The sequence below is a fragment of the Apis florea genome, unplaced genomic scaffold (assembly GCF_048593485.1).
Source record: "Apis florea isolate Af1SG1 unplaced genomic scaffold, ASM4859348v1 contig_2492_pilon, whole genome shotgun sequence".
NCBI classification, from domain to species: domain Eukaryota; kingdom Metazoa; phylum Arthropoda; class Insecta; order Hymenoptera; family Apidae; genus Apis; species Apis florea.
In genome coordinates this window covers 2,502,800-2,517,232 of record NW_028256593.1, presented here as the reverse complement: position 1 = coordinate 2,517,232, position 14,433 = coordinate 2,502,800, and the positions used below count along the sequence as shown (strand labels likewise).

The 14,433-nt window shown below is 24.8% G+C and overlaps 2 protein-coding genes across 7 annotated transcripts in view; both read right to left on the bottom strand.

Annotated features, from left to right (window-relative positions):
• Positions 1-356: 356 nt before the first annotated feature.
• Positions 357-6,149, bottom strand: LOC100863410 (putative peptidoglycan muropeptide transporter SLC46). 6 transcript variants are annotated; one of them, XM_086906155.1, is made up of 9 exons: positions 5,923-6,149; positions 4,444-4,648; positions 3,503-3,730; positions 2,648-2,999; positions 2,090-2,485; positions 1,500-1,637; positions 1,256-1,339; positions 825-981; positions 357-739 (listed from the first exon to the last, which is right to left on the bottom strand). In XM_086906155.1, exons 2-9 carry the CDS (start codon positions 4,459-4,461, stop codon positions 676-678), a joined length of 1,437 nt encoding a protein of 478 aa, XP_086762281.1. In that variant the 5' UTR covers positions 4,462-4,648; positions 5,923-6,149; the 3' UTR covers positions 357-675. The 6 variants fall into 6 exon arrangements, with proteins under 6 accessions (XP_086762281.1, XP_031772694.2, XP_086762282.1 ...); XM_031916834.2 differs by having other exon boundaries at positions 4,444-4,635; XM_086906156.1 differs by having other exon boundaries at positions 5,941-6,149.
• A 681-nt stretch (positions 6,150-6,830) lies between these two features.
• Positions 6,831-14,433, bottom strand: part of LOC100867895 (adenylate cyclase type 6) — an 88,223-nt gene continuing 80,620 nt past the window's right edge. Inside the window, 6 exon segments of the mRNA XM_086906158.1 lie at positions 6,831-10,803; positions 10,806-11,040; positions 11,547-11,695; positions 12,563-12,782; positions 13,394-13,532; positions 13,684-13,922. Coding sequence (XP_086762284.1) covers positions 10,706-10,803; positions 10,806-11,040; positions 11,547-11,695; positions 12,563-12,782; positions 13,394-13,532; positions 13,684-13,922 — 1,080 coding nt within the window. The 3' untranslated portion in view covers positions 6,831-10,705.

Sequence of the window (14,433 nt, the reverse complement as noted above, 5' to 3'; positions counted from 1 at the left end):
ACTTGTTGAAAATGTCAAATAAACAATTCTAGATCCTTGACATATTTGTCGCGTTCACATAGTGAATGGTAATCAACTGATTGAAAGTTGGATAATGATTTTGCATTCATAAATTGATCAATTACTTTCAAATTAAAGAAATAAACATAAAATGAAAATGTAATTATTATTTACGTCAATCAATATACATAATCACATTTTTTTTCTGTTAACATTAATAATTTTTATGATTTTAATATTTAATTACTATTATTTACTATTTATTACACATAAATGTGGTAATTGACGTATAGAAAAATTAATTCAAATTAATTTCAGTAATTGATTTTTAAATTTAAAAAAAAAAGAGAAATATGTTGTATTCTATAACATTTTCATATTTTATTTTCAATATAAAAAATTCTTTCCATTCTTACATATATTTATGGTATATATATATAGATTTAATAACTTTATATATTATTAAATATTAATAACATAACGTTTTATATACATTGCTTAAAATTACATAAAATTTATTACATTTTTATGAGTTTAATATAGAATATAGAATATAATATTAATCATATAAACATAATTTAAAAAATTAAAAAATTTTTCATTATATAACATTTTAATATAATTCTTCTTTAAAATGATATATTCTTTTCAAGTTTTTTTATATATAGATCCAGATTAATTGTTGATTTCATCATCTACATATTCATCATTTCTATTTTTTATAGAAAAATGAATTATTCTGAAAGATAATTGAAATTAAACTAATAAATAAATTGAAATTTAGTTTGATAATTTTTTTTATATTTTCTATACAATTTACTTACAAAATAAGAAGTAGAACAAATATTTGAGTGGTAAAGGTCAGCCAGTAAATTGAGCTAGGTGCTGAGTTTATAGTTGCATTATATAGTTGAGAATATAATATACTGCTGAACAAAGGTACTGCATTATCACAGACTGATAAAATGGCAAATACTTTTCCTATGAATTGTTTGAAAAGTTATAATTTAAAAAAATATTATAATAATATTATATGAAAATATTATTATTACAGAAAATTTTATTATAGAATTTTTATATGAAAATATATAATTAAAAAATTGTTAAATTTGTATATTATTATAAGAATTACTTAAAAATTAAAATTTAGAAAAGTTGCGGTTATTTAGATAATTATAAATAAATTATAATTGAGTTTTATAGAAAATTTGTACAATTTGAAGAAAATTGTTAATTTTAAAAAAACATAATATACCTCGTTCTTCTATTGTTACAAGTTTTGAAGTCATTGATCTCAAAACTGGTGCTACTATTGGTCCTAATGCAGCTACACCAGCACCTAAATAAAACTTTGTTATAAATTTGAAATTAAATTGATTAATTATATTTTATAATCTATTTTTAAATTTTTTATTTTTTTCATTATATTAAAGAATATTTAAGTAAAATTAGTTATTTTTAACTAATAATTTATATATATAATTATATAATTTAATTACCAACGTAGAATAATTCTGGTATTTTTGCCAATGCAAATATTATTCTTCCAGAGGCATGAGCAATAGCTCCAATAGCCACGATTATAGTATCTCTGATTTTCATTAGTTTACTCATAATTGGTACGCCAACTAACATTGCTGAAATAAATACAGTTACACCAATGTATTTCAATGTCGTAATTACTTAATAACTATTTCTCAAAGATATTATTATTAGTGAAAGTTCTTCTTTAACTAGTAATTTCTGTTTTCACTAAAATAATAGAAAATATGAATCAGTTCAAGATTTGTTTTTTTTACAAAATATAAAATAATCTAACCTATAACATCATAATTTTTAATCGCTTAAAAAATTTTTTAGTTATTGTAAAAAAATTTGTATTTCTTATAATTCTTATTTTCTGAGAATTTTCCATTTTTTAAAATACTAAAATATGAATATTGAATATTTTCTTTATTTTAATTTTTGAATTATCTTAATAATAATAACATTTTTTAAAACATCTTTAAAAGAAAGTTATTAATTTGTTTTGAATAAATCTAATATTTATCATAAATTGTTATTGAAATCAAATTTCTCAAAAACTGACCTAGGACAAAAGTACTTGATTGGAATGTTCTAAAATTGCTATATGTGTTCACATCCCACTTAAATTTTAATTGAGCATATAAAAAACTCATAGGTTTTTCATCTCTTTGAAAAACATATAACATCATGATGATCAATAGAAACAACAAGTGAAGTTTTCCATGATTTGGCCTAGTTTTTATAATTGTTTTTATGGTTGCTATTACATGTTTTTTGTCAAAAAAATCAGTTAATAGATTAATACCCATTACTACTTGTTGCTGAGGCAATGTTTGCCACTTTAGCTTAATCAATGAGTATAAAATAGCTAGAAATAGTAGAGTAGCATTTATGATAAACATAATGGTGTAAGATTTGTTGACCACATTATTATAGATATAGGAACCCAAAGCCACACCTGAAATGTTTAATTTAAATCACTTATCTTATATTTATAGATACTTCTTAATATTTGTAAAATAATTACTCATTTTTTAACTTCAACTTGTTTTATAAATATAAAAGCCATTATATTTATTATACTTTTTCAAAACTTAATTATAGATAAAATTTTATTTACCTGTTGGCATAGTACTGAGATAAATTACATCTAAAATAGTAATTCTCAGAGTTCTTTGTTGAATAGATGATATATCTGATATGTATGCGAAACAACTTCCAAAAATGACTACATCTCCTCCCAACATTCCCATGGGAAGAGTCGCAGAATATACAACAGTATTTAGATTCCATGTATCCATCATGGAATTGATCACAATCATAAAAGAATAGATGAATTTTCCTAATAGTCCCATTATTAATGGTAATTTTCTACCTCGACGATCGCTCCAGTTACCATAAAAAAAGGCTAATATTATAGGAACTACATGGCCTGTTATGTTATTCCATTGATGAAAATTTGAGACTGTGAGCTGTTTCCAATTTTTAATTTAAATTTTTTTTTATTCATTTATATAATTTTAAATTTCAAATATACATAGATAATTTTCAATATAATTTTTCTTACTATTTTTCTTATTTCTTATTATTTTCTTATTAATTTTCAACATAATTTTTCTTATTATAGTTTTATTATTATTTATATATTTTTTTTTATCTTATAATATTTTATCTTATTTTCTCTATATTACTATATTTTCTCTGTTTTTTTCTTTATTATTTATTTTCTTTAATTATTTTATTATGATATTAATTGCAGATTGAAATTATTTTAGAAAAATGAAAATTAAAATATTCTAATTAAAATATTATATTCAAAAATATCAATAAAATTCCATATCATTCAAAAACTTTTATTTTTTAAGAATTTTTTTTTGCTTATTTTAATTATCGACCAGATAATATCATTAATTATACAATTATATTTTTATATTTATTTCTTTTCGAGAATTCTTTTTTAAATATTTTACATTACCTGTACTGCAGTTTTTATAGTCTCATTATCGTTCAGATTTGAGCAAATTTTTTCTGAATAACCATGATCGACTCGACAAGATTTATAGACAAAAAAAGCCTGCTCCACTACCGATGTGATCATGAAGGCCATCATAAACAACCACATTGTTGGTTCCACCGATACATCTTTTATCCATCCGAAGAATTTTTTCCATTTTTTGCCGGTTTCATTTTCGTTTAGTCTTAACTGCAAAAAATTGCAAAATTATTTTTTTTTATATAATATAAATATAAAAATATAAATATAATATAATATAAATATAAATATAAATATAAATATAAAAATTATTTTTTTTAATAAATTGATTTTTTATAATTTATAATATGATGTTAATAATTTATAATTTCTTCTAATGGAAAAATTTTTTTATTATTATTATGATTATTATATATAATATAATATATAATATATTATATAATTATTTATTTTATTTATTTTACTAAAAAAACGAATTAAAATATTTCATAAAATAATTCAGGAAAATAGGATATATAATTTAGAAATATGTAAATATTTTCGTGAACTTATTTTGATTATATAAAATTGTTATCGTGATATTACGCAAACAATGTTTACATGCATATATCTAAATTAATCAATACTATTCTTTATGCTCTACTTAAATGAACAATTATATTTAATATAGTTAATTAACACTAATAACAATTATTAACTTATAAACAACTTATACTATAACACTAAATAATTATATTATAGAATCAAAAATAATATATTATATACTATATTTAATATTACCATATGTAATAATAGTAAAAGAAAATTAAAATAATTTTACATTTTTTTAAAAAACCAAAAAATAAAAAAATATATTTAAAAATAAAAAATAGGAAGAGAAAATAATAATTCTGAAACTATTGGTATATATATAGTTTATTTACCTCTAATTCGTTTTCCATAATTGTTGTTTATTTTATAATAAAGTTAGATTACGAAAATTCTTTTAAATCTTTTTATGCCTATAGATTTTATCATATAATCTTAACTTACGTTAGCTAAATAAGATAGTGTTTATAATTTTATATTTAGATTCCATTTCTCATTCTCAGATTGCATAAACTCTGAAAATTGTGCTAAAAAAATTTTCTTTACAAAAATGAATATCATTAAAAGATTTTTTTTATTAACGATTAATGATGATTATTTTTTTTAATAATTACTCTTCATTATAATAATTTCTTATGATAAAAATAGAGTTATGAATTCCTTTTTTTAACTAATTTACGATAATATTATCTATAATAATAACAATACAATAAAGTTTTAAATTAATTAGATATTTTAATATATAATTTGAAAACAACATTATAATATAACATTGTTAGATATTAATATCAATCAATTGAATAGAAAACCTCAATTAGTTTAATGAACAATTGCAATTTAAAAAATTTTGAGAGAAATATTGGAAAAGTATTAATGATTATAATTCCGTTTCTTCAATATACGTATAATATTAAAAAGTATGCACAAAATGCAAAATACAGATAAAAAAATGCTAATTTATAGAAGTTAAGCAAACAATAGAATTAGTTAAATAAAAAATTATATTTCTGACGAAAAACAGTAAACATTCGCGATAAGCATAATTTACATATTCATTATGCTATATTATTGATGCAATTAATATTATATATTATTTCTTTTTTCTCATATTAAAATATGCACTAATTAAATTTATACAAAATAACTTTGATACAATATTATATAATTTATTGAACAAATCGACCAAGTATGATTATTATTAGCTTAATGTTTAATTTATGAAATTTATGCTAATTCAAATCTAATTTTTTTGATATTATGATGATTTAAAAAAATCGATTAGAAATAAAATTTTAAAATCTCTATCTATATGAAATGTAATAACATGTTATAAGTAAATAAATATTAATATAATAGCATATAATACCGAGCAAAAAAAAAAATTAATATATTATAAAGTTAAAATAATAAACAAAACTTTTGCTCAAATAACAGAATCTTCCTTATCTTAAAAATTATTTTTAATATTTTTGCAACTAATTCATTAAAAATTAAATCGTAAAATATAAATGCAAATAATAAAATATAAATTATAATAAAAATTTAAAAATATAACACACATTAAAAAGCATAAAATATTATTTTCTTAGAGATATATTAAAATACTTTAAATAAATTATTATATTATTAATTATAATTGTATATTGATATCTACATAGAAATCTAAATGACAAAAAAATTAAATATATCATTGAAATTTTTTCCATAATCATAATGATGAAAAACAAAAATTAAGTAACAAAAAAAAGTTTTGTTAATGTAACACTGATTTTTAATGTAACATAAGCATACATGCAATATATGTACATATATACATGTGTTTGCTTTCTCACGTGTATTAGCCATCAATCAATTTAGTCGTCCGGTTACATAATGAAGTCACAATAGAAACACTAATTAATCAAAAATATTTTTACAATCATATTAAGATTAGAAGAGAAACATAACTCCCCGTTATATCACTCTAATAGTACTAGCACGATATACGTGCTATATGTTCTTTCAAGAAAACAACATTATCGATCATGCAACAGTGATGCCAATATTTAAGATTTAAATAGCTCTAAATGATTATAATAGGAAATTTGACAAAAATTCCTAGTTTTTATTTAGTATATATCATGTAGAAGAGATTTAAAATTTAATTTTTAAAATTAATTTAAAACTAACTTAACTAAATAGTCTTTACTTACATTTTAAAATAATATTATAAACTTTAATAATATAATATAAATTTTAAAATAATATTATATTTAGTAATTAGATTTTAAAAAAGAATTAATTTATTTATAAATTTTTACAATTTCTTTTGATATCATAGTATAAAAAATTATATTTCAAATATATATATATATATATATATATATATATATATATATATATATATATATATATATTACATATATATTTATGTTACATTAAGAATCAATGTTATTTTAACTTTGAATTTTTTTTGTTACTTGATTTTTTTCATCATTATGATTATTAAAGAAAAATTCTTTTTTTGTTTTTATTTTTTTAAAATCCTTCTAATATATTAGAAATATTTGAAAGATATTCTCTCATTTTATATTTCTTTTACAATCAGTTGAATATATAAATTTTTTTCTCATAGTCTAATTATTTCATTCTGATCTGTAAATAGAATCAATTTCTCATGTAATTAAAGAATTAATAATAATAATAATTTTTCAATATAACAAAATTAAGCAAAATAAACTGATTAATTTTTTAATAAAAATTTATTTCATGTTATTCTTGGCAAATCACATCGCGCAAGTAATAACTACAATAATATTCATTATGGACTCAGGTTTTGCGTTTAGGCCATTAAGAAATTACACGAAAGAGGAAGTATAACGATTATCCGCAAATCTGATGAAATTCTCAAATTGACTGGTTTCCAGTGCCATTATAGGACAAGTATTGCAGAAAAGTTCGAAAAAGAATTTTCTATCACAAATTGTATTCTATTAATTTCGTTAAAATCTATTTTGTTAAAATTCTACAAAGAATGATTTTTTTGACTTTTTTTTTTCTTTTTTTTTTACTTTCCTATTTTTTGGAATTTTTTTTTTTTTATCAAGTGCTTTGACGAGAAATTTCTACAACACCAGTCGTAACAGCAATATTTCATTTATACGATACACTTTATCTCTAGAAAGCTAACACATCTTAGGCTTATACACTTATAATTAAATTTGATATGATTTTTTTTTCTTTTAATTTTATATTACAGATGCTTTCATGGAATAAGAAATTTGTACTTTAATGCTATAATAAATTTCAACACTTTAATAAAAATAAAATTGTGCGTAAGTATACTCTAATACTCTTCAAATTCAATTCGATTAAAATAAAAAAAAAATAAAAATAAAAAAACGTACAAATTTTTAAAATTTTTTTGTAAAAGCATCTGTGTCTTGTTTCAATCTATCGAACGATGGCCCGCGGTCAGTTCGATCGTAACGTCGATTAACATTTATCAACATAGCTGGACCTGCCAGCAACATCAAAATACGTATTTCTTTGTGATGAGGGAACATTCATTATAGGCTCGCTCTATTAGCTCGAGATGAATTTCAACGACTAATTAGACTCTTTGGAAAGTTACACATTCATCACGATAGACATTAGAACGATTAATTCATTTCTAAATTTGTCTTTACAATAAACCAAGCCTGTTGCAATAATATTTTCAATAATAATTATTTTATTCAAAAAATAAAATTACGATATCATATATATATAATATTTATTAGAGATTATAAAAATTGGCAAATTATAAAAATTTGTTATTGAAATCGAGATAAGAAAATTGAGTTTCAAAAGAAAAAGAAAAATATTAGATCTTAGTGATCTTGGAATCTAATTTCTACTTGTTTTATTATTGCACCAGGTTCTGATTTTTGATTACTTTATTAACTATGTCGAAACATTTATTTTATCGAGTGATTTATTTATAATTACAATCTTCGTTAGGAATTATCTTGTAATAAACGTATATCGCGGTAAAATTACTTGCGACATGTCTTTTAACTCGTTCTGTATACACGACATTACGACATATGTAATCAATGAAATAAATAGAGAATAATTTTAAAAGTAATTATACAATACAATGCAAAGAAATTATAAAATATCAAAATAGATAAGAAATTTGGAAATAAAAATCATGAATGATATAATATATCAATGATAATATTAATGAATATTTTTTGACATTTAAATGAATTTAACGAATAATTCGGAAAATATGGTAATATGTTCTGGATATATTTGACAAAAATCATAATAAATTATAATATATTTTATTTAAAAATAGAAAAAAATATAGAAAAAAAAAATAACATTAAAATCCAAAAATCTTTGAGAGAAAATATTTATCAAAATATAATTATGAATTTTTATAAATATTTATATATGATGCAAATAATGATAAAAATATCATAATAGTGTGTTCTTTAATTATCAGAAAGTATCGATAAAAATTTCAGAAAAATTTTATTCAAAATCACTTAAATTTCTAAAGATTATTTAAAATTTTAAATTATAACAGGTTAAATACCATATAATGAACATACTACTTATATTTATAAATAATATTGAACATAAAGAAATCACATTTGTCATTGAATCAAAATAAAATTATGAAACAATCAGCAATACGGTATTGATATACATATGTATAGAACACAGTTTTGGTTGCTTAGAACATATTATGCAACCATACGCGGCATTGTTTAGTCGATAGACACTTATCTACTATTAGACCGAATCGCACTGTGCAGAAACGCATGTATTATCTTATCTAAAATATTTAAAAAGAATATATATACATATATATTCTTTTATATATATTTTGTATATTATATATATATATATATGTATAAGAAGATAATTCTTTTCTTACATGTGATTAAAAAACTCATTAATCGACGCATTTCGTCGACGAAATAGGATTAAAAAAAGAGAAATGTAAAAATAGCGAGTCTTTTTTTCTCTTTTCTTTCAATAATTTTTCTCGTCTTCATTTTCTCTTTCATTCGTTCTTGCTTTTAATTCCTATAGACTTGCCGTGGTCCCGTTTCGTTTTTTGAACGAAATTTCTATATTAAAAATCCAACCACGGTTTCGTTGTATCGAGCTTCTCATTTACTTAATCTCTCGTTATTGACTAGAAGAATGTGCATAAGCTAACAGCCAGACTGTTATCCTATATTACCAATTTCATGTTAATTCATTTTATTTTTAATATTTATTTTTTCGATTGTCACATTTTTTTTTCATAAAAATTTCAAAAATTCGAATTTTTAAATTTAGAAATTATATCTATATAGAATTATTTTTTATTTTATCATATCATTATTAGAAAACATTATTCGACAAATTTAATATAATTCTGAATTGACATCTTTATTTTTTTATCCATTTTTTTTAAATTATTATTCATAAATTTTCATTATGAAACCCAATTAAAATAGTTGAAACAGTTTATAAATATTGACAAATTAGTCTTGCTGTCAGCTTTGAAAGATTATTCCCCGGAATAGAACCGAAACATCTAATCATACACAGAATAGCGAGATACGACTTAAGTACAAGTCATATTTTCCCAAAATAGGGAGATACGGAAAGATTCGAGTTTACACGATTTTCCGTTTCTAACTTATGACTAATCGACGTGTTTTGGAGATCGATTGAACCGCATTAAGGACGGCAGTCGGCGTTCGTGAGACAAAGAAAGAAACAGCCGAATATTTCTCTCTTCCACGCTTCCAGTAAATCAGATTTTCCAAATCAAATCACCTTTGAATCAACCAATTTCATTGACATTTTTTTTTCTTAAATTCATCGCATTTCGTGTATTTCTTTCAAAATATTTATCAATGGAAAAAAAAAAAAACAAACATAAATATCTGACAAAATATACGAAATGTTAATATATTCATGGAACATCTTTGAAGAATAAGATTCTAGAAATAAAAAACAAAAATACAAAAATTGATATACAAAAATGTCGAGACTAATTTATCCAAGTTACAAGGAGTTGAATTTGCGTTAGATGAAGCGAGATAGAAATATAACGACACGATGGTGCGACGGAGATAAAAGTATCTCGTTTCATTTAACGCAAACTTCAATTGCTTTTAATTTAACGAATAAGCCTCAATTGACATTTTTCTACACCAACTTTTGTACTTTGGTCTCTAGAATCGATCCTCAAAAGATATTTCCACGAACATTTGTAGATCGTATGATTATTCTGAATACACTATTTCCTCCGATTTACGAACGTGTCAATGAAAAGAAACCTAACCTAATCGACGAAACGAGTTGTCAAAAATTCGTAGGTGCAAAGTACATTTGAGAGTAATTACTCCCGAAAATTGTTGTTCTCGAGACTATTTCTTTACAAATGGATAATGTAACGTCTATTAGCGAAAAATAATTGCTCGCATCTTCAAATCTTGCTCTTCATTTTTCTAACAGTTTTCGGATAATCTTCAAAAATATTGCGCACGCGCAGAATTTTCTCTCGATCTTCCTCTCGTCTCGAAGGATTGTTTCACAGCAACCGTTGAGCCCAGCCATCGATCAAGTCTTCTTCTTCTTCTTCGACACTGACCCATCCAGATTGAAATTACCGACGAAACTTATCCTTTCCTCGTCGTTATCATTGCGGATGTTCGCCGTTTGGCTGGATCACGAGGGCCGTCGAGGAAATAGGTGACCATGCTACCTTTTCCTTTCACTTGGATGGTGCCACGACAACTGAGCGGATATCCTTTCGCGGTCAGGATGTCTCGAACCTCCTGGGTGACCTGAATTCCATCCAATACGCCCGTAGACTCCATCCTCGAGGCCACGTTCACCGCGTTACCCCAAATGTCGTATTGCGGTTTCCGGGCGCCTATCACTCCGGCAACCACCTACACGAAAAAAGGTTCATTTACTAAAATTCTATCTGTTTGAATTGTTTCAATATAACACAAAGGACTCGTTTACCAAGATTCTATGTTTTAAAAAAATTAAATATTTGAAAGAAAGGACGTATTAAATGTTAATATAAATGTAAATTCAAAAGATTCGTTTAAATTCTAAAAGTAAAAGTGTTTTTGGAAAAAAGTATATATATATATCTATAAATAAAGTGTATTTAAATTTTTCTTACTTTACACAGGAGGAAAGAGAATCAGAAAATTGCGAAAAAAAAAAAAGGAAATAACATAACACTTGCTCTAACACCTCACTGCGGTTGTATCGGAGAAGAAATTGAAGAATATTTTCGAGTTTGAGAAATTTTAAATTTTTCCAGAATTGTATTTATTTCTCACCAAATACCAAAGTGTACTTTATCTTCTCTCGTCTAGTTCGGGTCAAATAAGGGCGCTTTCGTGAATGTTGTAAAAGCTAGTCGAAAATTGATTGACGTTACCGGTCCAATATTGATGCCCACACGCAACCGGAAGTTGTTAAAGCTGTGCTCATTAACGGAAGCCAGCTGTTCGCGTATCCTCAGAGCGTAGTCCGCCATCGCTATCACGTGTTTGTAATTTTTCATGTCGCAGGTGCTTTTCGTCAATCCTGCGGAAAGAGTGGCAGAAAGATTCGCTTTCGAAATTATGTAACTCGATTTCTCGTTTCAAAATAAAAATTATTTCGAGAAGAATTGCATAAAGGAGGGGAGGGGGGGGAGGGGTTATGGAAGTTATCCATTAAAAGAAATGTTGCAATAAGCGAGTGAATTATTCTTGTAAAATTTTCAGAAATTCAGAATTTCAGAAATTGTTCAATTTAATAAATCATTCGAACGGATGAAACGAAATCATCAGTTAATCGTTCTACAGTGATTCAATAGGAACACATATCAATATGGATATGTTATTAAGTATTAAGTACATAAACAAAATATAGTACAAAATTATTGAGTACAATATAGATCAATTGTTAATCTATTCTTTGGAAATAAAATAAAATTTGAAAGATACGATTATTTCAAAAAAAATGTCAACAATTCTCTTTCTAAAAGATAATTCAACATTTCCAAAAAAAAAGAAGAAGGAATTAAATAAAAAAAAAATTGCTCGTAAATTCTCAATTTTTTTTCTTTTCAAGCAAAAAAAATTTCCCTAAAAGATATTTCCAACACAAGAAGATTCACAATTTTTTCAAAAAAAGGATGAGCGCGAAACTACGCGGACGAAAAAACGAAACGAAAATTCCCGGAAGGGAGAGATAAAAATTACAAGAGAAGTCACAAAGAAATAACAACCGGGAGAGGATAAGAATTTTTTCTCTTTTTCCAAGAAAAGAAAATCTGCGAAATGTGCAGCGTCAAATGGAAAATAATGGTTTGTGCACGGTTTATACACAGGACGTGACGAATTTTAATCAGCGCCTCGTTGAATCGTAATCGGGGATATGGGGTGAAAAAGGAAGTTGACGGCTTACCGGATGCAGCCATGTACGTGGCCCCCGTACTCTTGATCTTCTCGATGTATTTGTACGGCTCCTCGGCGAGCAACTCGTCGAAATCGGCTATGATCTCGTTCAAGAGTCTGAGACACTCGACACCCTCGTTATTCGCCTCCAATTCCACGTAGAACTCGGAAAAGTTTGGTATCGAGGCGAACATTATGCAAACGAAGTCGCACTGTTCGTGGTACAGCTCCTGGAAAATGTTAATCTCGTGGAAGAATGAACTCATCGGCGATTCCAATCAAAGACATTGAGGAATCTTTGATTTTTTTCGAGATAGAAAAAGACCGAACGAAATTTTCAACGATTTGAGAGAGAGAGAGAGAGAGAGATGAAAAGAAATAATTATTTGAACGGTCGGTGGTTGAGGATTGTTTAAATAAATTGAATTGATTGGAAGAGATAATTTGACGGGCTTTGCTGTGAAAAGAAAGGAATTTGAATAATGTCGAGGATTGTTTAGATGAATTGCAAGTTTATGGAAGAGAAAATTTTAAAAGAAAGGAATTTCAACGATATTGGAATTATTTAAATCGATTGATTGAAAATTTTGGAAAAGAGAGGAATAATTTAATCGACCTCGATTTAGGGAAAGAAAATTGTTTTACGTGATCTTATTTGTAAAAGAAGAATAATAAATTATTATCATTTTTATTCTTCATTTTTATATTTGTAAAAATGAATTTATACAAATATAAAGATCAGAATATTTGGAATATCAATCTTTATAATTTTTTAATTTCTTTATAACGTTATTAATAGAGAAAGAATATCACATAAGAGTATTTTCATCAATTTCCTTACGTCTGAATTAACCGTAGACAGGAAGTGGGCCGCTACATGTTCCGGAAGTATGTTCGCCAACAGTTTTTGATTATAGGCCTTCAAATGCTCCATTTCCTCTTTCTCCTCCGTGGCTTGGAGCTTCCATAGAAAGTCCAGCCTGTGTATATTTATCAATAAAGTTCATCGAATAAATTATTTAACAAATTATTTATCTACTCATAACTTCTTTTTCAAAGATGGAAGAAAAATTAAATCTTTAAAATATTATATAAATGAATGAATAAAAAAAGTACAAGTAGATATATTACCTGTAAGTGGCTTCTGTGTGTTGGGAATGGGCAATCAAGCAAGTCATAAAGAAAACTACCAGAACTCCTGCCAACCACCTTCCAGTCAATTCCACGTTTTTCTCGTGTACGGCTTCGTAGATGCTGATAGCTAAGTAGCAAGCAACTACTAGACTTAGTATAGCCACTTTCAATACCGATGTTAAAATCTGATAGACTGCGCAGGTTATCATAACTAGCATCACCAGTACTGGGAAAAGCTACAATTAATACATAGCTTGTCATAAATAGATCAAAATGTAATAAATTAAACTTGAGTAAATTCGATGCATTGTCAGCTTTGTTCAATTTAAATCATCCTGATTGTGGTTAATTTAGACTTGAGAAATGCCATTTTGGCTTAAGAAAAGTTGCTTGGCTTTAAATCAAGGTAGTATAAGTTTTAATAGATTTTAAGCTTAATTTGGATTCACTATTTTTTTAACAAGATCACAATCAATTTGCTAATTATTAAACAGTGCACGCTGTTGCGATATTATCGTTAAAACTAAAACTTCTTCAGTTTCTGAAGCGCTCATATAAGTTTAAAAACTTAAAATGCGAACAATTGTCAAAATATTTATAATTACATTTCCAAATCATGCGATATTTATACTGGATATTGCCATAGTATCATTTTTTTATTCCGAATTATCACACAAAAAAATTTTTGTTACAATATATATGTAATTATATGTAATTATTTCTGACCGTTAAATTCGTTCAATAAAC

What these genes read in the sequence shown, in the direction of transcription:
- LOC100863410 (XM_086906155.1), bottom strand. An exon ending in ATCAAGTACTTTTGTCCTAG is followed by an intron (nt 1,638 to 2,089) that starts GTCAGTTTTTGA and finishes TATTTATTTCAG; the next exon opens with CAATGTTAGTTGGCGTACCA. An exon ending in TTTGTTCTACTTCTTATTTT is followed by an intron (nt 740 to 824) that starts GTAAGTAAATTG and finishes ATTATCTTTCAG; the next exon opens with AATAATTCATTTTTCTATAA.